Source organism: Charadrius vociferus, unplaced genomic scaffold, assembly GCF_000708025.1.
Source record: "Charadrius vociferus isolate BGI_N301 unplaced genomic scaffold, ASM70802v2 scaffold413, whole genome shotgun sequence".
Classification (NCBI taxonomy): domain Eukaryota; kingdom Metazoa; phylum Chordata; class Aves; order Charadriiformes; family Charadriidae; genus Charadrius; species Charadrius vociferus.
This window is the reverse complement of record NW_009647738.1, coordinates 384,067-409,575: the sequence shown is the minus strand read 5'-3', so window position 1 is coordinate 409,575 and position 25,509 is coordinate 384,067. Positions and strand designations below refer to the sequence as shown.

Genomic DNA, 25,509 nt, shown 5'->3' with positions numbered 1-25,509 from the left:
TGCATTACGGGCAATAGTGGGAGAGTGTTTGTATCCCTGTGGGAGCCGATTAAAAGTATATTGCACTCCCTCCCACGTGAATGCAAATTGAGGTTTATCTTCCTCCTGAAGAGGAATCATAAAAAACATGTCCTTAACATCTAATGTGCACATCCATGTGTGGTGGTTAGCTTGAATCTGGGTGACCAGGTCAGCAATGCTAGGAACAGCGGCATTGCATTGCTATTCAGCCTCCTGTAGTCAACTGTGAGTCGCCATCTACCGTCCACTTTACGTACTGGCCATACTGGGGAGTTACAGGGTGAGTGGGTCCTGATTATAATGCCACGGGCTTCCAAGTCTTTAACAACTTCCCTGATCCCCGTTTTGGCTGCAGCTGGTAGTGGATATTGATTAACATTTGTTACCTGGGAAGGAGGCAGCCTAGTGGCTGTCTCCAGTAACCGGACTTCACATGGTGGGGCTCCAAAGCTCCACGCTGTCCCGTCTGGCAGCCTCCAGACTTTGTGTGCTAATACATCAAATCCCAAAATGTTATTACGGTAAGGACCGATGACTACTTTTATCTTAGTCATTCGGTTTTCTCCTGGAAGCCAGACACAAACCGTACCAATTGGTCTGATTTCAGGGACTCCAGTCATTCCTGTTATATTTATTTTCTTCCGGGTGGGGACTAAATCTAACATTTTTCCTGTTTTTTTCAGTGATGACACTTATTTGAGCTGCAGTATCAATTAGAAAATTTACAGATATTCGTGTGGGGCCAGTAGCTAAAATAATATGCGGGTCACTTAAACGGTTAGGCCATTCTAGGTTAGATATTACACGGGTGGGTCGGCCTAAAATAGCTCCCGCGCTTTCTAGTTTTTTAGATCTATTAACTCCTTCTTTAAATCTGAGAAAGGATTCGCAGGAGCAGAGGGTTTATCTCTCTGTGCTTTAACAGCATCAGTATGTTCTGTAGCTTCGCTAAAAGGCTGCTCCAGGAGGTTTACCATAATACGAATATTCTCTGTGGACTGCCCGTGTAACATTGATCGGGGTATTCCTAATGCTAATGCCTTTCTCCACAATTCATTACGCTGAGGGTCAAAATAAGAATTAGTTTGTCGGGGAGGACGAGGATTATTATGCCCGACAAACTGTGCCTGCCGGACCTGGCGCTGTAAATTTGAATCTTCCTCTAACCAACCTGTGTCTCTACCAAAAATCACTATTTCATGTAATAGTTCCCCCCAAAATTAAAACGGGCTGCTGCCGCTGGTGCGGGTTGCGAGTATTATGGTCAATTGTCTGTACAATCGTTTCCTTTAGGTTTTGCACATACATTTTCACAGAATCAGGGAGACCTCTAATCAACGGTTTAAGGTGGAACAGATCTACCGGAGCGGCAAGGGGAATGCCCTGCTGACCACACTCATACATGGCCTGTATACAGGTAGCCTTATGTACAGATTCAGCTAGCCCAGACAGCCCAGCAGTTTTAATAGCCAGTGGCTTGCCCTGCTCTCTAGAATATATCCCCCCTGCCCAGTGGGCGACTCTGAGGGTTAAGGGTTGATCCCCTGCTGGACCCCTATCCAGAAATAGGCCAGGACCCCAATAACCTCTGGCTTCCTCCTCACTCAGCAAACCTTGGCGCTGAGGTCTTTCCTCTTGATTTCAGCCTCAAAACCACCTTTTTTTCCATGTTCCCAATAGCGGGGGGCAAAATTACCCAAGATCCAGCCATTCCTCCCACACCAAAGGGGCCAGCAAGCAAAGCTGTGTCTTGTCCTTGCTGGCCCCTGGAACTGCTTTCATCGCCCCACAAACCTTGGGGCTCAGGGCATTCCTCTTGACTTCAGCCTCAAAACTACCTTTTGCCATTTTCCCAATGGTTGGGGCCAGAAATTGCCCAACGTCCAGCCATTGCTCCCACACCAAAGGGGCCAGCACGCAGAATTGTGCCTTGTCCTCGCTGGCCCCCAGAACTGCTTTCATCGCCCCACAAGCCTTCGCACTCAGGGGTTTCCTCTTGACTTCAACCTCAAAACCACCTTTTGCCATTTTCCCAATGGCCGAGAGCAAAATTACCCAACATGCATCCATTGCGCCCACACCAAACGGGCCAGCACGCAAAGCTGTGCCTTGTCCTCACTGTCCCCTGGAACCGCTTTCATCACCCCACAAACCTTGGGGCTCAGAGTGTTCCTGTTGAGTTCAGTGTCCAAACTACCTTTTCTTTCCATTTTCCCGAAGGCTGGTTGCAAAGGTTTGGTGTGGGAACAGTGGCTGGATATTTGATCTTTTTGCACCGTAGCGCTGTGAAGAGTGAAAAATGGTGGTTTGGAGGATATAGATAGTAGTAAAGAAGAGAGTGGCAAAGTCTGTAGGGCATTGAAAGGGGTTCCAGGAGGCAGTGAGGACAAGCACCACTTTCCACTTCTGGCATCAGTGGTTAGATGTTTGCTCTTTTTGCACCACAGCACTACGGAGACTAAAAAAAGGTGGTTTTGAGGGTCTAGCCAGTCGGAAATAAGAGAGAGGCAAAGTCTGTGCAGCATTGAAAGGGATTCCAGGAAGAAGTGAGGACAAGCACAAATTTTCCCTGCTGGAACCCTGGTGTGGGAGCAGTGGCTGGATGTCTGCTCTTTTTGCACTGCGGCGCTGTGGAGAATGAAAAATGTGTTTTTGAGGATGTAGCCAGTAGGAACGACAAGAGCAGCAGAGTGTGTGAGACATTGAAAGGGGTTCCAGGAGGCAGTGAGGACAAGCATCACTTTTCCCTCCTCCACCAGAGGGTGGACGTTTGCTCTTTTTGCAGCATGGTGCTGCGGAGAGTGAAAAAAGATGGTTTTGAGTATATAGCCAGTAGGAAAGAAGAGAGTGGCATTGTCTGTGCAGCATTGAAAGGGGTTCAAGGAGGCAGTGTGGACAAGCATCACTTTTCCCATCTGGCACCACAGGCTAGATGTTTACTCTTTTTGCACTGTGGCGCTTCGGAGTGTGAAAAAAAGGTGGCTTGAGGATCTAGCCAATAGGAAAGAAGAGAGTGGCAAAGTCTGTGGGGCATTGAAAGGGAGTTCCATGAGGCAGTGAGGACAAGCATCACTTTTCCCTCCTGGAACATCTGGTGTGGGATCAGTGGCTGGATGTTTGCTCTTTTTCCGCCACAGCGCTGCAGAGGGTTAAAAAAGTTGGTTTTGAGGATATAGCGTGTAGGAAAGAAGAGAGTGGCAAAGTCTGTGGGTCATTGAAAGAGTTTCCAGAAGACAGTGTGGACAAGCATCACTTTTACCTCCTGGAACCTTTGGTGTGGGAGCAGTGGCTGGATGTTTGCCCTTTTTGCACCACGGCACTGCGGAGAGTGAAAAAAGGGGGTTTTGAGGATGTAGCCAGTAGGAAAGAAGAGAGTGGCAAAGTCTGTGGGGCATTGAAAGGGAGTTCCATGAGGCAGTGAGGACAAGCATCACTTTTCCCTCCTGGAACCTTTGGTGTGGGAGCAGTGGCTGGATGTCGGCTCTTTTTGCACTGCGGGGCTGTGGAGAGTGAAAAATGTCATTTTGAGGATGTAGGCAGTTGGGAATAAGAGAGTGGCAAAGTTGTGGGGCATTGAAACAGGTTCCAGGAGGCAGTGAGGCCGAGCATCACTTTTCCCTCCTGGAACCTTTGGTGTGGGAGCAGTGGCTGGATGTCTGCTCTTTTTGCACTGCGGTGCTGTGGAGAGTGAAAAATGTCATTTTGAGGATGTAGGCAGTTGGTAATAAGAGAGTGGCAAAGTTGTGGGGCATTGAAACGGGTTCCAGGAGGCAGTGAGGACGAGCATCACTTTTCCCTCCTGGTACCTTTGGTACGGGAGCAGTGACTGGATGTTTACTATTTTGCACTGTGGCGATGTGGAAAGTGAAAGAAGGTCGTTTTGAGGACTGAATCAGTAGAAAAGAAGGGAGTGCTGAGGTGTGTGGGGTAATGCCAGTGGTTTCAGGAGGCAGTGAGGACAAGGCACAGTTTTCCCTCCTGGCACCTTTGGTGTCGGAGCAGAAGTTGGATGTTAGCTCTTTTTTTACAGCAGCGCTGCGGAGAGTGAAAAAGGGGCATTTTGAGGGTTTAGTCACTAGGAAAGAAGAGAGTGCCAAAGTGTGTAGGGCATTGAAAGTGGTTCCAGGAGGCAGTGAGGACAAGGCAGAGTTTTTCCTCCTGGCACCTTTGGTGTGCAAAGAACTGCTGGGCATTTGCTCTTTTTTTACTGCGGCACTGTGGAGAGTGAAAAAAGGTGCTTTTGAGGATTTAGTGGCTGTAGGAACCTAGACTTTCCCTTGGTTGATGAGGAACAAGTTAGAGAGCAGTTAGGTAAACTGCATATCCACAACTCCATGGGGCCTGATTGGTAAGCACCCACAAGTGCTGAGGGAGCTGGTGGAAGTCATTGCTGGGCTGCTCTCCATCATCTTTGAAAGGTCCTGAAGAACAGATGAGGTGCCTGCGGACTGGAGGAAAGCCAATGTTACTCCAGTCTTCAAACAGTGCAAGAAGGATGACCCAGGAAACTATCGGCCGGTCAGCCTCACCTCCATCCCTGGAAAGGTGATGATGGAACATCCTGGATGTCATCTCCAAGCATCTGGAGGAAAAGAAGGTTATCAGACGTAGTCAACATGGATTCATCAAGATGAAGTCATGTCTGACTAATCTGATAGCCTTCTAAGATGGCGTGACTGTATGGGTGGATGAGGGGAGGGCATTGCATGTTGTCTACCTTGATTTCAGCAAGGCTTTCGACGCTGTCTCCCACATCACCCTCACCGGCAACCTTAGGAAGTGTGGGTATGATGAATGGACAGTGAGGTGGATTGAACAGTCGTGACGGAGAGAGCTCAGAGGGTTGTGGTTAGTGGTGCAGAGTCTAGTTGGAGGTCAGTAACAAGTGGTGTTCCTCAGGGGTCAGTACTGGGTCCAGTCCTGTTCAATATATTCCTTGATGATCTGGATGAAGGGATAGAGTGTACCATCAGCAAGTTTGCTGATGACACAAAACTGGGAGGGGTGGCTGATGCACCAGAAGGCTGTGCCACCATACAGCGAGACCTGGACAGGCTGGAGAGTTGGGCGAAGAGCAACCTAATGAAATTCAACAAGGGTAAGTGTAGGGTACTGCATCTGGGGACGAATAACCCCATGCATCAGTACAGGTTAGGGGCTGACCTCCTGGAGAGCAGCTTTGTGGAAAGGGACCTGGGAGTCCTGGTGGACAAGAGGATGACCACAAGCCAGCAATGTGCCCTTGTGGCCAAGAAGGCCAATGGCATCTTGGCATGCCTCAAGAAGATTGTGGCCAGCAGGTTGAGGGAGGTCATCCTCCCCCTCTACTCTGTCCTGCTGAGGCTGCACCTGGAGTATTGTGTCCAGTTCTGGGCTCCCTGCTTCAAGAAGGACAGGGAACTGCTGGAGAGGCTCCAGCAAAGGGCTACTAAGACGATCAGGGGATTGCAGCACCTTTCTTATGAGGAAAGGCTGAGGGACTTGGGTCTTTTTAGTCTAGAGAAAAGAAGGCTGAAGGGGGATCTTATCAATACTTATAAATACTTAAACCAAAGGTGCGAGGTGGACGGGAACAGTCTTTTATCAGTGGTGCCCAGGGATAGAACAAAAGGTAATGGGAACAAACTTGAACATAGGAAGTTCCATCTAAACATGAGGAGGGACGTCTTTACTTTGAGGGTGGCAGAGCACTGGAACAGGCTGCCCAGAGAGGTTGTGGAGTCTCCCACACTGGAGACATTCAAAACCTGCCTGGATGCTGTCCTGTGCAATCTGTTGTAGGTGACCCTGCTCTGGCAGGGGGGGATGGACTAGATGATCTCCAGAGGTCCCTTCCAATCCTGACCGTTCTGTGATTCTGTAATCTCATAACATTCAACATGAACAAATGTCAAGTCCTGTATACGGTATGGGGCAGGCCCAAACCCAGATCAGATGAAGACTGCCCATATCTTGGGCTGCATCCCCCGTAGCCCTGCCACCATGTGAAGGGCAGTGACGGTTCCCTTTTGCTGGACTACACCTGGGGTGGTGCACACAGGTGGGAGCACAGGGTACAGCACAGAGGTTACAGACAGGACGGACGTTGACAGAGGACAAACCTGACCCAGTATGAGAAGGACAGGTGCCACCACCCCACTGGCAGTGGAAGCCCTGCCTCTACTGCCTGCCATGTGTCCCAATTGCCCCAAAGTCCTGTATATCTTCCAGTCACCTCATCTGTTCCCTTCACCTCTTTCTGCCCCCAGGGCTTGCCATTCTGTAAAACATTGTACAGCACTTGTTTACAGGCTGCTCTGTGACTGGCTGATAGGACCAGCTGCCTCTTCCTGTCTACATGAGAAAGGCATCAGAACAGGATGCTCCTGCCTATGATATACCCAGAGACCCACATTTTTTTATGTCATACCTCACGTGTTTTCATAATTCTCTGTGATTGTATGGTTGCCATTTTTCTTGAAACTGTAACACCCACATGATCTCAGACCACCCACTGACTGGCTGCTCATTTCCTTTGGACCAGGAATTGTTCATATCAATATATATATATACATACACATTTTTGTATATACATAGGTTTCTATATAGAGAAACAGATGTTCATTATATAAAGACTATATAGAACATAGACTATAGAAATATGGTAGGTGGACCTCGTCTGAGTGCCAGATGTCCACCCAGCCACTCTCTCACTCCCTCTCCTTGAAAGGACAAGGGGAGAAAATAAGATGAAAATGCTTGTGGGTCAACATAAAGACAGGGAGATCACTTACCCATTATTGTCACGGGCAAAACAGGCTTGACTTGGGGAAATTAACTTAAATTATTGCCAGTTAAAATAGATTTGGATAGAGAGAAACAAAGAAAACTAAACATCTCACCCCACCTTCCTTTCCTAGGCTGAACTCCTCTCCTTCATTCCCAGCTCCTCTACCTCCCTCACACATGCTCCAAGTCACACAGGGGGACGCGGAATGTGTGGTTACAGGGTCAGTCTATAACGCTTTGTCTCTGCCTCTCCTTTCTCCGCCTCACACTGATCCCCTGCTCCAGGGTGGGCCCTTCCATGGGCTGCAGTCCTTCAGGATAAACCTGCTCCATCCTGGGCTCTCTCCAGGGGCTGCAGGGGAACTTCTGCTCGGGCGCCTGGAGCACCTCCTCCCCCTCCTCCTGCACCTCGCACCTCAGTGCTCGCAGGGCTGTTTCTCACACTTTTTCCCCCTCACCCCTCGCAGTCTGTACTGTGTTTATGGCCTTTCCTAAATATCTTTTCCCCGAGGTACCCCACCTGTGGCGGAAGGGCTGAGGCATGCCCCGTGGTGGGTCGGTTGGAGCTGGCTGGAACCAGCTGTGGTACAGGCTCTGCACAAGGGCTGCCCTGCAGCCACTGCTGCCAGCGCTGGGGCAACAAAACAAGAATATATAATAAGAAATAAAGAATGCAGAAAATAAATATATGTATAAATGTAGATATAAGGGAGTATACAAATAAGCATAATATATTACTTATTTACTCACAGATGCACTTTATATATATATACACACACACTACAGAGCATATATATTTGTATCGGTATATATACACAGATGTCAGGGAGCAGTGAGAGTGAGGCTACTCCATTAAAGTCAGGCACCAAGGGTGACAACAGCACAGGTAAGGCCATCCCCTAACTCCCCAGAATGCAGATTTGCAACACCTAAGGAGGGCTGAGGTGGTGAGAGCGATCAGCTCCTTCAGCCTTTCAGTGATGTGCCATACACGGGGAGGTAGGGAAGCAGGCCCAGAGTCCATTCCAGAAGCCCAGACAAGAACAGCAAGGGACATGACTGTCCAAGGTCTGTCCAAGAGACAGGGAATGGTGCAAGACTGGAGACAAAACTACCTACAACATAGATTTGGGTTTAGCACTTGCAAAGAATTGCTTGTGTATGGAAACACCCAGAATACATGTGCAGCACATTCAAACCACAACTAGAACCAGGGAAAACCGGAGAATGCAAGTATCTATGGGCACACACGGGCCATTCAGCTTTCCTTTTCCTCATGTAGGAAGGGTTCAGATTCTTAGACTGCCTCAGGATCCCCAGGAACACTAAACAGGGGATAATGAAGACTGAAAACAATTCTCATTCACATAACTGGTATGCTTGGTCTGGTCTTTCACACGCTGCAAGTTAACTGCATGTACGTGCTAACACAGGCAAAGAGAGACAGTTGTTTCTCAGCTACCACACAGACAACAGCTGACTTCGTTCAAGCCTAAAACTGGATTTGAGGATATAAAAAAAAAAAAATCCTGCTTCCGTTTGTATGGCTCTGGAAGGGCTCTGTCACTATTATCCACAAGTAGAAATTTGAGAAGATTTGGGCCACCTTTAATAGCTGAATTTCTTAAGTAGCAGTTAGAGCCTGACATGTACAACTGTCTTTGAATCAAGTTTGCATTTCTTCAGTATTTACCTATCCTGATCCATGCTATTAAGACTGACCTTTAACATGGATTATCCAAGTTTCCAATCAACAGACGGGTTTTTTTATCAGCACCCATTTCTAGTTCCTTTTGAGCTGAAGACAGGGTGACAGTATATGATAGCTGGTTATGTAACTGCTCCATTTGATATCTGCTGTTGTGCATTCTAGCACTTAAATGGTATAATCTGATTAATATGGAAGTATTCAAATAAGTTTTTGAAAAATTTCCTTCCTTGTGCTCTTCAGGAGGCTCCAAAAAGCTTGTTTGTCATATAATTATAATTCATGTATGAGTGTAATTGTAATTCAAGTTAAAAGATAGAAAAGATACAGGATACAAATACAGAATTTCTAAAATAGTAGCAAACACAAATATACTATCATCAAGTGTTTATAACTGCAAAGATGGAGGAATATTAATTGCAATCTAGGATTTATTTATTTGAATGCCAGTTAGAGAGGCACGATGCAAATTTGAAATAATAAAGCTATACTGGTGGAAGTCACTGAACTTGTCCATAGTGGAGATTACTGAATACCAACTACACCAGCACTGAAGTGGAACCATCCACGTCCAGGCTCTTCATATAGCACAAATGAAATATAATTGTGTTAATGCAGCTCAATATCTGAACTAATTATTAGCTTTTAAGTAAAACTTTATGGTGCAATGCTCTGTTAATTGGGCTATAGTACTTTTTAGTCCCAAACTAGTTCCTGCATACAGTATCTAGCACTTCCATGCATATCTACACTAGGGCAGCTGTCATTAACTCAGAACTTTCAGTGCTGTACTCTACTGTATGGTGTGGAAACTCCCTCTTTCATCTCTATAAATATCAGGATTTTTCACTTACTCTTGTCTTCTCTAGATCCTCAGATCACATTAGGAAAGCCAAAAAATTGATGTAGTATACTTTGTAAACTCAGAAGAAAAAGGGAGTTGAGAATTAGCAGAATAGGAGCTTTGATATCTAAAGTCAAAGGGAAAGCATGATGCAAGAGAAACTGAAGCAAACAAGCTTCTTACCAGAAAGGGTAAGTTAAAAAAAACAAAAACAAAAGGATAAAAATCTGCACCTTTTTTGCGTGGTTGTGTCGTGAAACCAACATAAAGTCCAAATTCAGCATTTTTAATAAAATTGGAGAATCAGTCATTACATGAAGCAAAACCGTACACTTTTGCAGACTGAAGAATATGAGTGAATTCAACAATATCAAGCAGCTAAGTTAGTGTATTTATATTTAATGTTTCCCAAGGCATTTGAGCATGGCCAGCAGGTTGAGCAAAGTGAGCCCTCTCCTCTGCTCAGCACTAGTGGTTGTGCTGGGAGGACTGGGTCCTAGTTTGGGCTCCCCAGTGCCTACAGGCAGGGAGACCAGGGGGCGACTCTGGCAGCGTGTCCCCAGGATGGGGCCAGGCCTGGAGCACATGACCTACAAGGGAAGGCCAGCAGCACTTCCCATGATGCAGGAGCAGCCTTTCTCTCTGGCAAGGAAAATGGTCCACAGGAACAGTCCCAAGGACAGAAGCCCTCAGCCCCCTGCCCTTCCATAGTGGGGCAACCTCCACTCCACAACCTCGCTTCGGGTAGAACCAGGTATGTCCCTCCCCTCAGGGTGGGGATCAAGCCATGCATAAAACTATAATGGCCTCTTGGTGTCAACCAGCAATCTCACTAAGCCATTTCCAAGCTTTTACAAAAAAGGCCTCCAAGCGGTTGTGGGAGACTGGCACAGGAATCTTGCTGTCCCTTCCTGCTCAGCAAGGGTTTCTGGCATCTGTGAGTCAGACGGGGTGACTGTGGGAGAGGAGAAAGGACACACAGAGGAGGAGCAAGGTGGGGAAAACCACAAGGGACAAATGAGCTTGCCTCTTCCAAGCTGCAGCAGCCCTGCAGCCCATCCATGAAAACTCTCCCCAAGACAAGCTGATGGTTTTGGATGGGCTGGAGGGGTAGGCACTGCCATAACATGTCACTATGGCTGAGGTCCCCACAAGAAGAGGAGGCAACGGATGACCCTGCAAGATGGCCATCACCTCTCCTCCCCACCAGCTTGGGCTCAGCTCCCTCAGGAAGCACACCATGGCTCAGACAATATCTACCTACAAGGCTGAGCATACTGTGCAGGAGTGACAAAGGCCCTCTGATACCTCTTGTCCACTTCCAGAACTGGGACAGAGATGTCACCTAGATGACAGATATTGCTCCTACTCCTCTTGCACCCCTTTAGGGGTTATTCAGGACGGACAGTGCTCCTAGCACAGGCCTTGGGAGTTCACTGGAAACCGTGATCATCTCACCTGACTTTCCTTCCCCACCACCTCCAGCTAATTTCTCCATTTCTCTCCATCTCTTAATGACAACACAATGGCTTTATTGTCCTCCCCCTGCATAGGTTTCTGACACCTATTTGCACTTTAAAAAGTTCTCTACCAATTATTTACTGTTACAGCATAATTACTGTGTTGTTATTGAAGAGTTAGTCAAAGTACACATACTTTATAGTTACTGTTTTCTATAAAGCAGAAAACCAAATCTGCACAGGACAGTCCCGTGTGATGCTCAGCTCAGGAATTCGTGTGTTTAGATTATGTTCTTAGGTTATTTTTAACTTTTTCTGTCAACTACAGGTGTGAAAGTTATTTATTTGAACTCTTAGTCTCCCTTTGAACCTTGTTCAAGTAATGGGTAGCAAATGATATACCTGTAATTCGCTGAAACAATAGCTATTTTGCTGAGAGAGTTTACAACGGCAGCCCAGGCACTTCATATGTAAATTTTGTTTCTACAAAAACAAGGCTGTGGGCTTTTTGTAAACCAGCACTGTGAAATGGAAGGGGAAAAGACCGTCTAGATAGATCTGTTTTTAAAATTATTTTGGTGATGACCTTGCAAAGATAATGGCTCCTCTCTGAACTGTGAGCTCTGCTGGGATAAGAATGGCTATCCACCACTATGCATTTTGTTTCAGATATTACTGTTAAGTAGATTTTCAGATGCTTTCAGGTAAGTGTGGTAGTATAATTTTGTGAGATGATAACTAAAAAGAAAATAGCACTAATGCTTAAGCTGAGAGTGTACAGATGTAAAGGACTCACCAGCCTAAATAACTTGATTGGCAAAACTTAGGGGTTCAGAATCAGAACCCTTGAAAATCAGACATGCAATTCCACTCTTCATGCTACAGAAAACAGGAAACAATAACAAATGCCATTCTTTCCAGCTCTGTAAATCACAACTCACAAGGAATTAGACAGAATACTTAAGTTTATTACTATGCTTAAAGCTAATTGTCTATGGTACTTTTTTTGTTTTCATCACCTTAATAAACATTTTAAATTGTCTTCATATCTTTATCTAGCTGATTTATTTCAGTACAGATCAAAATTTGGGATTTAAAACATTTGGGTGCTGTCCTGAGAGATGGAAGATGTGCGTATGAATCTCCTTAATCTCAGAAGGATGTTAAGCCCAAGCACATGCTCTAGCTCCTAAGCAGGAGCAGCAGGAGCTAGTAATTAGCACCAAGTAGAAAGACTGGACAAAACATAGGGGAATGATTGTAGGCATCTAGCTGTAAGGAGTTGGCTTCAGATTGTAAAACCTGTTCTTACCTTGGCATACGGTTCAGGACTGTTGGTTCTGTCCCAAGGGTCTGACATCTTGATCTATTTGTATAATAAATAAATAGATATACTGCACTGATTTCCAAAGGGGAACTTAAAACAGTTCAGTATTTTTTCTGAAAACTGATCAAAAGGGACTAAGACACCTAAATCCAAGAAGCAGCTTTTTGAGGTTCCTACCTAACTCCCCAAAGGGCAACAATCTTGATGCCTTCAGTAAACCTCTCCTGATGCCTAGCTGCTATCTGGCTTTCTTGAACTCTGTTCCTGAGTATACCCTGTGTTGGATACATCTTAGCTGAGAGCCATCTGGTAAAGGCACAAGATTCAGCAGCACCGTGTAAGAGACCCAGCCAAACCTGTACTGGCAGGAGTAAAGGAGAGAAGGACCCAGTGAAGAAACTTGTTTATCATGCTTACAGAAAATTAAAATCTGATTTCTCTGAGTCTCTCATATTCAGGAAGCTGTTTCACTATTTTTGATGGTGTTAAAGAAAAATGAGTTTGTGGTGGTCATCTTAATGATTTCTAGTTATTCATTAATGGCAAATAACTGTGGCTGAAATGTTTTTAGAAAAAATAAGAGTGAAAGGGAAAAGAGATCTAGATAACATGTATAAGTGAGGGCTATCAGTGCTTTTAGCCCAGGACAGATCTTAGCCACGGTCTCATGATTTACTAGTTACACAGCCCATCACCCAATCCTGCTAGTTCTTTCACTTCAGCATACACACGTTCCCAAGCATATCATTCAGTGGGTTTACTTCCAGCCCCAAATATTTATCTCTTTGAAAACGGTGGTGTGTTATAGCACATAGAGAGATTTGTCCAAGATCAGAAAAAACTGGTACGTTGCTTGAATGAGCCACTGCACTGACCAAAGATAAGCCAGCCAGCAGAGGGGGCAAAAGTCCCACTTTCTTTCCGTAGGCGCTATTACTGGAGAGTGATACTCTAAAAAAATAGAAAACCAGAGCAAAGTGTTGAGAACAGACTATGAAACGCAAGCCAGCCTTTGTCAAATGGAAAAGGGCAACCTGATAAGGAGTTTACAGCACAAGCGTATTGCCAGCATCGAACAGTAGAAAAGTCTAGGCATGGGGATATGGAAATCTTTAGGCTTTCCTAAGCACAGTAGAACTGCTTTCCATGTAAAGAAAATACAGATGTAAAATTAAGGTACCCAGGCTTATAAGATTCTTCTTTTCTTATTACGCTTAATATGAGAGGAGTACATAAGTACATAGAAGCCTTCAGTGGCACTGAGTACCCCACTCCATTTGATGCTGTGCTCCATCAGGCTGTTCCTCCATCCGGACAGCTTTTACTTCCAATTAGCAATCCCACTGATGGGAAAATGGAGAAAGACACAAAGAGGTTAACAGACTTGTCCATACATAAGGACAGTGCCAAAAGCATATAGAACTCGGATCTCTTAAAGCATAGACCATTGTCCAGTCAATAGTCACAGGAATACACGGTCCCCAAAATTAACCACAGATAACCAAGTAAACAACTCAATCATACCCTTACCAAGCACTTCTTGGAACTAGTCAGTCTGTTTGTTCTCATCTTTCTTATGAGACTGCTGTTGCACTCCTGCCATTGTTACAGATCTTTTTTCTAGGCAAAAAGCATGTATAAAGTTATGGAAAGCTTCCTCTGAGTACAGCCCCTTAATTTCTTCAAAATTCCTCCCATTTCAGTTAGATACCTTTGCCTTCTTTTACTGTCATCACTAGCAATAAATAAAAAAAACAGGGGTAATTCACATTATAAGTATTGTCTATCAAGTTACTGAGGATGACGGTGCACTTTACACCTTTTCTTCTTTTCCATTCTAAGTTAAGCAAAGAGAAGAACTGGATATTCTTACTTACCCTGCAGGCACTACCACTACATCTTCAAACACATCTCCTATTAGGCCTCAGAAAAAGTAACCAGATTTGTAAACCTCAAAAAAAGGGATAAAGCGAGAAAATGGTGATACAAAGTGCAAAGATGTACATGCATAAGGACGTATAAGGCAGGACGATCAGTGCCATTCATTTACTGCGGGACCTAGAACTAATGCTAATGCAGCCTGCAAGTTTTGTAACTTCCAGCTAATTGTTGCTTCCCTTTTGTATTTATTTGTTGGGACTGTCTCCCCCCTCTCCCTCCCCTCCCCGCCTTTTCTATTTCCAAAACACGCATTAAAACCATTCAAAGGACCCCTTAAATTCAGTTAATTTACGGCACTATATATTCCGGCCAGTGGGTGTCGCTCTTTCCCAGTGAATAACAAAGGCTTCATTTTACTAGCAGAGGATAGGCTGCGTATTCTATGGATATATCTTGTCCTCATATAAAAGGCATTTCTTTGAAATGTAGAATTACTGCTGATCACTTTTGGTCATAAAAGATCAAAACTTGGTTTTTGTAAAAGGGGAGGAGTTAGCTTCAGAACACCTGGATATACTCCAGTTTCAATAATCTCCTTTCCCAAATCCAAATTGTAATGTAAAACCCTCCCGGCAATATCAAGCAGAAAGTTTTTCTCTTTGTACACTACACTATTAACAACTTCAATCACTGAAGTGCCCACGTCTAGTGACTATGTTTGTCACTTTCCGCTGCACGGCACAGCACAATGATACCTACACAGCATATGAAAATTAAAGCTGTTGGTGAAGACACACCTGAGACTGGTACGCAGAGCAAGGCAGGCAAGGACATTATCAGGTCTATGCAGTACTATACTGTGTTATTCGGAGACAGCTCAAAGTAGGGACAAATGGACTTGAGAGTCTTGACCCTGATTCCAAAAAAAAATGAGAAATTATTACAGACTGTTTATTGGAACCTGAAAGAATAACAAGCCTGGCACAGAAACAGGTAATGTCAGAAACCCTGATATTCAGCCTGAATGCCAGAAAGCACAAGGAAACTTTAGCAACTAACATCACGATGGGGAAATGAGCGGTTTCTTTGTCTAAGTGATAAAAATCCATGCTAAGCAGTTGCATGAGGGCAGCTCACATGAGGCAGGGACAGACTAAGTTGCAGTGAGTCAAAGGCAACCACAGACTAATTAGTGAGCTGCCAATCGCAGCCCAGAAGGCCAACTGGATCCTGGGCTGCATCAAAAGAAGTGTGGGCAGCAGGTCAAGGGAGGTGATTCTGCCCCGCTACTCCACTCTCGTGAGATTCCACCTGGAGTACTGCATCCAGCTCTGGAGTCCTCAACATAAGAAAGACATGGACCTGCTGGAGCATGTCCAGAGGAGAGCCACGAGGATGATCCGAGGGCTGGAGCACCTCTCCTATGAGAGAGGCTGAGAGAGCTGGGGCTGTTCAGCTTGGAGAAGAGAAGGCTCCGGGGAGATCTTATTGCGGCCTTCCAGTACCTAAAGGGGGCCTACAGGAGAGCTGGGAAAGGGCTTTTTACTAGGGCATGTAGTGACAGGATGAGGGGGAATGGATATAAACTGGAAGAGGGCAGGTTTAGATTAAACATTAGGAAGAGGTTTTTTACTTTGAGGGTTGTAAGGCACTGGAACAGGTTGCCCAGAGAGGTTGTTGAGGCCCCATCCCTGGAGGAGTTCCAGGCCAGGCGGGACGTGGCCTTGGGCAACCTGGCCTAGTGGGAGGGGTCCCTGCCCATGGCAGGGAGGGTGGGACTCGATGATCTTTTAGGTCCCTTCCAACCTAAACCATTCTATGATTCTATGATTCTATGAAATCAAGTTCCCTACAATTACCAATAGCAAGAACAGCAGGAAAAAAAAAATAAAATGGAAGTAAGCTCAGTTAAAAAGCAGTTCACCTAGTCAACCAGTTGCCATGAACTGGTAGTAAAGATGTTGTTCCAGTAACCTCTAATTACAGCAAAGCTCTAGCACAGAGAAAATAGGTTTAGAAAAGACAACTATACAATAATTTGTATGGAATTAGAGACACGTGCTGTAGGAGGGGAGAGCAGGTATCAATCTGTTCCACAGCTTAGCAGCAAACTGCAGTGGCATCATTCTTGCAAGCAGTTTGTCACCAAAGCAAGCTGTGTTTTATAAAAACGAAGTTCTTTTCTTATGGAGTCCACCTGGGCTGAAAGATACAACCAGGAAGTGTCTTCAGTTGTAAATCCTAAAACAATCTCAGTGATTTTTCCTTTTTATCCAATGGGAAGCCCGTATTTATCTTCCAGCTAGGCAATTTATATGGGGAGAAAAAAAGTGTTAATAGACATTAAAACTGTCAATAATTACCCAGACAATTGTCAGGGTAATCTCATGGTCTGACCCACTTTTGCCAGTACTGAATGAGTGCTGGCATGTGACTATTCATTCAAAATGAGAATGTTTTGGGGAGTGTGAGACAGACAAATATGTTATAAATGAAGCCTGACTCAAGATTCTTAAGAAATTAAGAGCAGGGTTCAGATTGAAGAAAGAGATCTCAGGTCTCACTTCGTTCATTATGATGAGAAAAAAGGCAAAAAGGAAAAGAAGAGACACGTCTGTTTTAATCTTTGTAACCTGTTTAAGATGGTCTTCTTATACACAACAATTTCCATTCAGAACTATTATTTGATGCTTTTTACATCATTCTAAGCACAGAATACACACTTGGTCAAAGGGCTGGAGTGCTATATTTTCCTCTAGATGAAGGGAGAGTAATTCCACAAACTCTGGCAAAGGGCTATGATGGAGGATTACAGGGGAAAGCTAATGTGTAAAACAGGCACGGCGAAATAAAATTCTGACTGAAATGCCTCAAGCTGTCGATTGGGTTTTGCTCATTTGATATTTTCTTGTGCTTCTGTTGTCTTGTTTTGATGATAAAGATTCTTTTCTGTTCATGGTGTGTTTTCTCATCTCATTTCCTTCCACAGTTTTTGCAGCTAAAATGGCTGACTTTTAGACACTATTTTAGATGCCAAACAGGAGACAACAGGAACCTGCAGGTAATACCTGCAGCTCACTTGAATTTGTGTTATAACCACAAATGGTCATTACTCCTAAAAACTAAGATTATAGGATTTAATGTTGCCAATGCTAACATATTTTGGTATCTTTCACTTTTCACTGGTACTAAAACCCATGAACATTTAACAACATTTGGAGGGTTCGTTATTGTCTTTTTATTTTTGAAGTTTTAGAGCTGAAACAGTGAAAGTTAAAAATACACATAATAATTAAATCTAAATAGCTGTCCTGTTAATATAACATTGATTCTAGGACAGTAAGAAAGAAGTAGAACAGAGTCAGATTTTTATCTTTAATATCAAGATAAAATAAAGCTAAAAATCCCCAAATGGAACCATTGAAAGTGTTATTATCTGTAAACAATTTGGATGATGAACACAAACAGACTCAAATATATCAAAATAAAGTCAAGGTTCTTACTAGCAAAGGCAAAGGCATATTGAGAAGCAGATGGCACTTATTGCTGTCTATATCCAAAGGTAAATTTTCATGCTTATGAGAGCTCATACTTGAATTAAATGCTGTGTATTTTTACATACCATAAAACAGAAAAGTGAGAATTACCTGTTGACTTCCTGATATGTTAAAAAAAAAAAAAAATTAAAATACTAGGTGTACTTTCTGGTCTGCTGTGGTAGCAGTATCTGGTCTAACTGGTTTAAAGTGAGTGCATGTAAGCTGCCATGTCCTAGAGCAACATGTCCTCAGGGAGAAGCTCAGGAAACCTGCAGTCCAATAGCTGTGCAATTTTGTCAGATGTTAAACAGAGCAGCATTTCTGCTCTCAAGTTTCTCTTTACACTTAGCATCTCCCTGCACATCTTCTGCTCCTACCTGCCTGCAGCTGCATCCTGCTCTGTATCTTCCCTACCACCACCTGATCAGTACATTTCTTGCATTCTATATTCCCTGTGCTATCCCATAGAACCATACAAAAAACAATCCCCAATTGTATGGAAATTAATAGCTTTAGCAACAGCACCATTTTTGCAGCTGTGTTCCACAATCCTTTGTAGGTGGAACAAGCCACTTTGCGTTGACTAAAACTGTATTTTACTGTCCACCACATTTCAAGTGTCACTGGAAAACACTGTACAATACTATCTACATTTCATTCTTTGCATGAACAACATGAAAAAAAATTGTTCAACAAGCATATGTAACATTAGTTATTATATAGAAGATCCAGAATAGAGAAACAAATATTTTTTCCAGTGTGTATGATCTCAGTTAAAAGTTCTTTCTTTCCAATACCATCTATCAGCTGAAAGTAGTGAACAAACCAAGACTCAATTTTATTGCTCGGGCATGCACTTAACATGTAATAATTTTCTATCAGATTCCTCCAAGCTCTATGACAGTCTTACACTATGCAGTTTTGAGTCCCAGAAGACAGGTTGCTCTGAGTGCAAGAGGCCTTCCAAGGCCTTCCCAATACTAAGAGCTCCTTTTTGATCACAGCTCCCCATATTGCTGAAAACCTCCCCCACTAGAGATGCTTTATGTTTCAAACACATCTGTTCTTTTTTTTTCCAAGTAATTCCAAACAAAGGACCTAGACCTGAGATGTTCTAATAATGTTAGCGTACAATCTGTAGGCTGCTGCAGCCTGTCATCTCCATGAGGACAGAAAAGCCTGCTGAAGTGAGTGGGAATCGCAAGTATGTAATTACTAATCCTCACAACCAACGTGAAGTAAATCTTCACATTCTTTATTTGAAGTGTTTAGACATTGAACTTGAAACAGATAAGGGATAGTTTCTGGTATTATCAGCCAGAGTCAGATAGGCTGAAGAGAGCAAAAGTACCAGGAGCATTTTAAAGCAGGTATAAAAACATATACAAAACCTAAACCGGTGCTGTTCTAGGCAGTGATCTTATGGTATATGATTTCCCATTCACGTAACACAGGTTCATGGGTGGACACAACCTCAGTGTGAAGACTGCTCTCCCCTCTTGCTGGATATGTGTTTCCTGGAGGGGAGGCAGGGAAGGGCTGAAGCTGAGACCCGTGAGGTGCCATACAGAGCAGAGACAGGTCATAGCCATAGGTGGCGATACGCTGCCATAGCATTGGAGCTGTTTATGCTCTCAGTGCACACCACACTCTGTTGGAGAGAAGCCATGGGGTTGAGATGAGCAAGTGCTATGTGTGTTATGACAAAAGTGAGGGAGACAAGTAGCGGAAACAAAGGTCTCTGCCCCTCTCTGCCCCCCAAGTAAATCCATTCCCATGGAAAAAAAACAATCCTTTTGCATCTTTTTCTCTAATACAGTGGAACAGCATTTCCTTCTGCCTCTGATTTCTTTAAACCAGTAGTCTCCGTATTTTTTTTAAGGTTACTATCTCTGTCATTGAGCCACGCACCAGAATGCAGGTTAGTTTTGAGAAGTCTAACTTTAAAGATAAATGGCTCAATTAATCGTCAACTGATCCGTAGAATCCAACAACCTACAGCTCTGTTGCCTCTTAGACAATCAGAAAACCTCCTTGTGGATTGCTCCTAACAGCCTCCGGGATGCTAAACATAGCTCTAACCAATGACCTTTTTAACTATACTCGAGAAAAAAACCTTGGGTGAGTACCAAATCCCCTATAAAGAGCAGGACAATAGTTGAATGTGTGGTACCACATACAAACCTTTAGCAAGACTCACCACTAAATACCATTGGTTTGTCTTTAATTCTCACTTTCTGGTTTGGTTTGAGAAACAAGCTGCTCCACAAAATGCAATGGCAAAGTCTACCAGTGTTAACTTGTCAACAGGTGACTAGCAGGTCCTGGGTCTCCCTAAATATTTCTGATCAGATTTCTGGGATACTTATAGGAAGGATAAGTGGATGGGTTACGTACACAGATATGTTTTTTACCTTGTGAAATCACCCGGAATGGCAAAGGGATTGTGGTATAGATATAAGAAAGAAGTTACAGAGATTAAAAGAACCGGATATGAGAGACTTAGAGAAGTTGCTTGATGAGGCATGGAGAGTTTTCAGGAATTGGGAGGATGTGGATAGAGGATAGCTATGGTGGCAGCCTTGGAACATAGAGGAATGGTAAATAGGGGAGGATTTAGAGAACGAGGAAGGGGAAGGCCCTTTGGAAATAGAGGATGAGGGTTAGGAAGGAATCAATGTGCAATTTGCTGAGGAACAGGGCATTGGAAAAATGAATGTCCAAAGCGTAAGGAAATTCTGTGGACCTTGATAGCTGAAGCAGAGGCTAACTGATGGGGACCTGGGGCACCTACCCTAGTGGATCCACTGGTTAAAATAAAGCTAGGGAGACAAGAGAAAGAAATAGAATTCTAAGTAGATACCGGGGCCTCTTCCTCTGTTGTGAATCAAGAACTGATACCTATAAGTAAAGAGTTTGTGAATGTAACAGGAGCCACTGGCCAGCAGGAAAAGGCATTATTTTTGAAGCTGCTCAAATTTAAATTGGGAAAGCAGATTGGAATACACTGATTTCTATATTTAACAAAATCACCCAGGTCATTATTGAGTCGGGATTTATTGGAACAATTGGAAGCAGAAATAATCTTTAAACAGGGAACCATGGAACTAAAGGTAAAAGAAAACCAATTAATTGAAATTTCAAGTTTAGCCCTTATATACCCTGGAAAGTCTGCTGCACCAGTACCCAAAATTGAAGAAATTATCCATCAGGTATATTCAGGAGTATGGGCTGCGGGGATCCCAGGGAGGGCAAAGAATGCCATTCCCATAGTAGCAGAACTCAAGGAATGAATAAGCCTGGTACGACAAAGGTAATATCCCCTGAAATTAGAAGACTGAAAGGGGATAGAAGGCCCAATTAACAACTTTGTACAGCATGGACTGTTAGTGGAATGTGAATCAGAATATAACACCCCCATATTACTGGTGAAGAAGCTGGATGGGACTTATAGAGTAGAACAAGATTTAAGGGGAGTAACTAAAATTGTTAAAGATTTACACCCTGTGGTGGCCAACCCTTATACTTTACTTACTAAAATGTGAAATAATCAAGTGTGGTTTCAAGTATTAGATTTAAAAGATGCGTTTTTCTGTTTGCATTTAGCCAAAGACAGTAAAAAATTATTTGCATTTGAATGGGAAAGTCCTACCACTGGTAGGAAAACCCAGCTCACCTGGACAGTGTTACCCCAAGGTTTTAAGAATAGTCTGACAATCTTTGGGAATCAATCGGCATAAGGATTTGGGGACTAAATGCGTATCGAGTTTCTCAACAGAAAGCTCAGATGGTGCAACAACAGGTAACCTACCTTGGATATGAACTGTCTGAAGGACAATGAGAATTAGGAATGGAATGAAAAGAAGCCATCTGCAGAACTCCCCTCCCTCAGACGGTAAAAGAACTCGGGGCCTTTTTGGGAATAACAGCTTCTTTCCTCAGTGCAGTGACATCCGAACCGCTGACACACAATTGCTTGGAGACCATAGAGACTGTGTACTCCAATAGACCAGATTTGAAAGAAGAACCCTGGAAGATGCACAGGACTCCTGGTTCACAGACGGAAGCAGCTTTGTCCGACAAAGTATCTGAAAAGCTGGGTACGCGGTGACAAGAGCAAATAAGGTAATTGAATCCCAGTCCTTACCTGCTGGAACATCAGCTCAAAAGACTGAAATTATTGCCTTGACTAGGGCCTTACAATTGGCAAAATGGAAGAAAGTAAATATATGGACAAGTTCCAAGTATGCCTTTGGGGTTGTTCACACTCACGGAGCCATTTGGAAGGAATGAGGATTGCTGACTGCACAAGGGAAACAAATCAAACATGCAGAAGAAATACTTCGCCTATTAGAGGCAATTCAACTGCCAACCAAAGTCGCTGTCATGCACTGCCAAGGACATCTGAAGGGTAACACTGACCAGGAAAAACGTAACCGATTGGCTGATTATGAGGCTAAACAGGCAACAGAAAGAATGCAAAAGATTTTAACTTTAATTCCAGATAATAGAGGTAAAAGTTTAAATGAGCAGAAAAAACTCCAGAGGCAATAAAGGAGAGAATCAACAGGAAAGTTAGGAGGGCAGATTCCCTCCAAAGAGTGGGCCTACGTGAGTGGTGGCAGAATTATAATTCCTGCCAAACAGATATAGGGAGTTGTCAAAGAACATAATAAAACACACTGGGGGGCAGACTCCCTGTATAAATTTTTAAATCAAAAATTAGTAGGGAAAAATGTATATACTACAATCTGACAGGTGACTCAGCAGTGTGAGGTATGTTTGAAAAACAATCCTAATACTGGCAAATCAACTTTTCTGAACCTCCAAGAAAAGGGGGTTACAGATACTTATTGGTACTTACAGATAACTTTTCCGGATGGCCAGAGGCATTTCCATGTAGAACAAACAAAGCAAAAGAAGTAACTAAAGTACTAATAAATGAAATAATACCTCTATTTGGGGTACCCATGGTCATTTCATCAGACAGAGGTACTCATTTTTGTGTGGAAGTAGTGCAACCGGTCATCAAATTACTAGGGATTGATTGGCAATTACACAACACCCTACAGGCCACAAGCCAGTGGGCAGGTGGAGAAAATTAATCACAAGATAAAACAACAAATAGCCAAAATATGTCAAGAAGTAAACCTATATTGGTATCAGGCACTACCTATTGTACTACTTAGGATACGTGTGGAACCCAGGGCCAAGGAAAATTTGAGCCCTTTTGAAAATTCTTATTTACAGAAATACATCATCTCTTTGGGAAAACAATTGGAGAAAATTAATAAAAATGTTCTGGGACCCAGAGTTAAGGGGTTGGACCATCCTATCCACCCATTTAGCCCTGGAGATTGGGTTTATTTTAAGAACTTTTCAGGTGATCCACTCGAAGAGAAGTGGAATGGTAAAGTAAAGGTGTTGCTGACCACCTTTACTGCAATGAAAAACAAGGAACAACCAGCCTGGATACACTATTCCCAAGTGAGGAAAGCTCCAGATAAGCAGTGGACTTCAGAACCTCTGGGACCTTTGAAATTAAAATTACAGAGACATTAATATGGGAATGAATACACAAATAAGCATTTTAATTGCAGTATCTCAGGCATTGTTGCTGCTTGGAATGACAATTTGACCAAACTTTTTTTTTTTTTTTTTTAAAAAAAAACACAACAACTATATTTTGTCAAAGAGATCTGAAAGACGGAAATGGACCTGTAAGATGTAGGATATAGAAAGGTAACAGGAATAGGATGTAGTTGGGACTATGCAAAAACCAGCAACTAGGAGACTGTTTGGAGCCAAGGCTCAAAGGAAATTGTGGTTCTGGTCCTGGTTTAGGAATATACTGAAATGGTCTGAAAATAACCCAGGGAAAATGTACATTGCCCCATGGATGGTGGTGGTTATGTGGAGACGGATACATGAGAAAAGCACACTTAGAGAATGGTATGGCGAGTGTACAGCGAGATATCTAACCACCCAGGATACTCTACATAACCATTACCAGACACCCTCATGGTTTTTGAGGAGCTTATTAATAAAGTACAAAAACAAACCTCAAATCCCTTGATAAAATGACCCTCAGGATTTCATAGTTTTGCACAATGGTTAATCCCTATGCTAGGAGTCAGTGAATTAGAAAAGGCAATTGTGAATATTTCTGCTACCTTAGATGAAATGTTTAACGCCTCTATGGATGCTATTGCTAACATGCAAGTCGAAATCACTTCCCTATCGCAAGTAGTGGTCACTAAACATACTAACCGCAGAAGCGGGAGGAGTATGCACAGTGATTCAACAGAGCTGTTGCAGGTATATTAATCGAGAAGGACGAATTGCAAAAGACTTGCACAAAATATGGGAAAAGACTAGAATTTTCCACGAAATTATTAAGGACAGTACAGAATGGGGATTTACAGATCTATGGAATAAACTGACTTCTTGGCTTCCTAATTTTAGATGGTTAAAACAATTATTAATCAGATTGATTACTCTGGCCATCTAAATGTTTTCTTTGGTGTTGCCAGAACTCGGTTGATTACAGAAATTCGCGAAAGAATTTACAATAATAAAGAAAAGGGAGGGATTGAAGAGAGGATCCGATGGAAACTTATTAACTAACTTTACTTTTAAGGAACTTCAGCTTGAAACTATTACAACTATCACCCAACAAAGAGAAACAGGAGAGGAACCGGTTTTTGGCTAGAACCAGCTCAGCAGCTTTGGCAACCAGATAAGGACAGTTTACCAATACAGTGATAAACAGAAGTAAATGACTACCAGAGGATTCTGAAGGACCATCCAGAGACTATAAGGCGCATATGGGAGCGGGTAGTAGCCTATGGTAATGAGTTCCCAGAAAAGTAATGAACATATTAATCATTTCTCGGAAACCTTGTGAATATGTATATATGGCATGTATATCCCTTTAGGGCGCGCACATTAGGAGGAGTGATCCCCTGCGCATCCAGCGCTGCAATAAAGAATACCTGCTTAATAGTCACCAAGACTATTGAGTCCTAATTTCAGCTTTTCATGGCATCAACATAGACAGAGAACAGTCTCACTTGCTGGTAGCTGTTCAGTTCCTAAAGGGAAGAAGCTGATACGGAGAAGAGAGAAATAATTACCAACTAGTAGAGCTGGTCTATTCTTTCCTACCTTAAAAGAACTGAGGTGCTGCTTTCTGGTATTTTGTAGTCCTGTTTGAGTCTTTCTGTGATTCCCAAGGATGTGAAGCCATAATCAGAGGTGTTACTTCAGCAAATACTGTTTTCCTTTTCTACTATATATCTGCCAAAAATAGAGAAGTATTTCCTCTGAAAACACCTGGCTTTCTTTTCCTTCAGTTTTTTACTTTTCTGAAGACAGAAACTTACGCTCAAGCATGTACTTGCAGACTTTTCCTCACTCTCTCTTTAAAAAGGAAAAAGAAAAAAAAAAAGAGCAACCAATGTCATCTACCTGGACTTGTGCAAAGCGTTTGACACCATCCCACATGATATCCTGGTCTCTAAATTGGAGAGACATGGATTCGACAAATGGACCACTCAGTGGATAAAGAACTGGCCAGATGGTCGCACTCAAAGAATTGCGGTCAACGGCTCGATGTCCAAGTGGAGACCAGTGACGAGTGGCGTTCCTCAGGGGTCGGCACTGGGACCTGTACTGTTCAACATCTGTCGGTGACATGGACAGTGGGGTCGAGTGCACCCTCAGCAAGTTTGCTGATGATACCAAGCTGTGTGGCTGCGAGGTAGACACGCTGGAGGGGAGGGATGCCATCCAGAGGGACCTGGACAGGCTGGAGGGGTGGGCCCAAGCCTACCTCATGAAGTTCAACAAGGCCAAGTGCAAGGTCCTACATCTAAGTTGGGGCAACCCCAAGCACAAATACAGGCTCGGTGGGGAATGGCTGGAGAGCAGCCCTGAGGAGAAGGACCTGGGTGTGCTGA

At 43.5% G+C, this 25,509-nt stretch overlaps 1 protein-coding gene across 1 annotated transcript in view; it reads left to right on the top strand.

Annotated features, from left to right (window-relative positions):
* The first annotated feature begins 2,807 nt into the window (after nucleotides 1-2,807).
* The window catches only part of MRPS35 (mitochondrial ribosomal protein S35), a 68,417-nt gene continuing 45,715 nt past the window's right edge, over nucleotides 2,808-25,509 (top strand). The window contains exons 1-2 of the mRNA XM_009881877.1: nucleotides 2,808-2,853; nucleotides 3,159-3,380. Of these exons, the coding sequence (XP_009880179.1) occupies nucleotides 2,808-2,853; nucleotides 3,159-3,380 (268 nt within the window). The remainder of the gene's footprint in view (nucleotides 2,854-3,158; nucleotides 3,381-25,509) is intronic.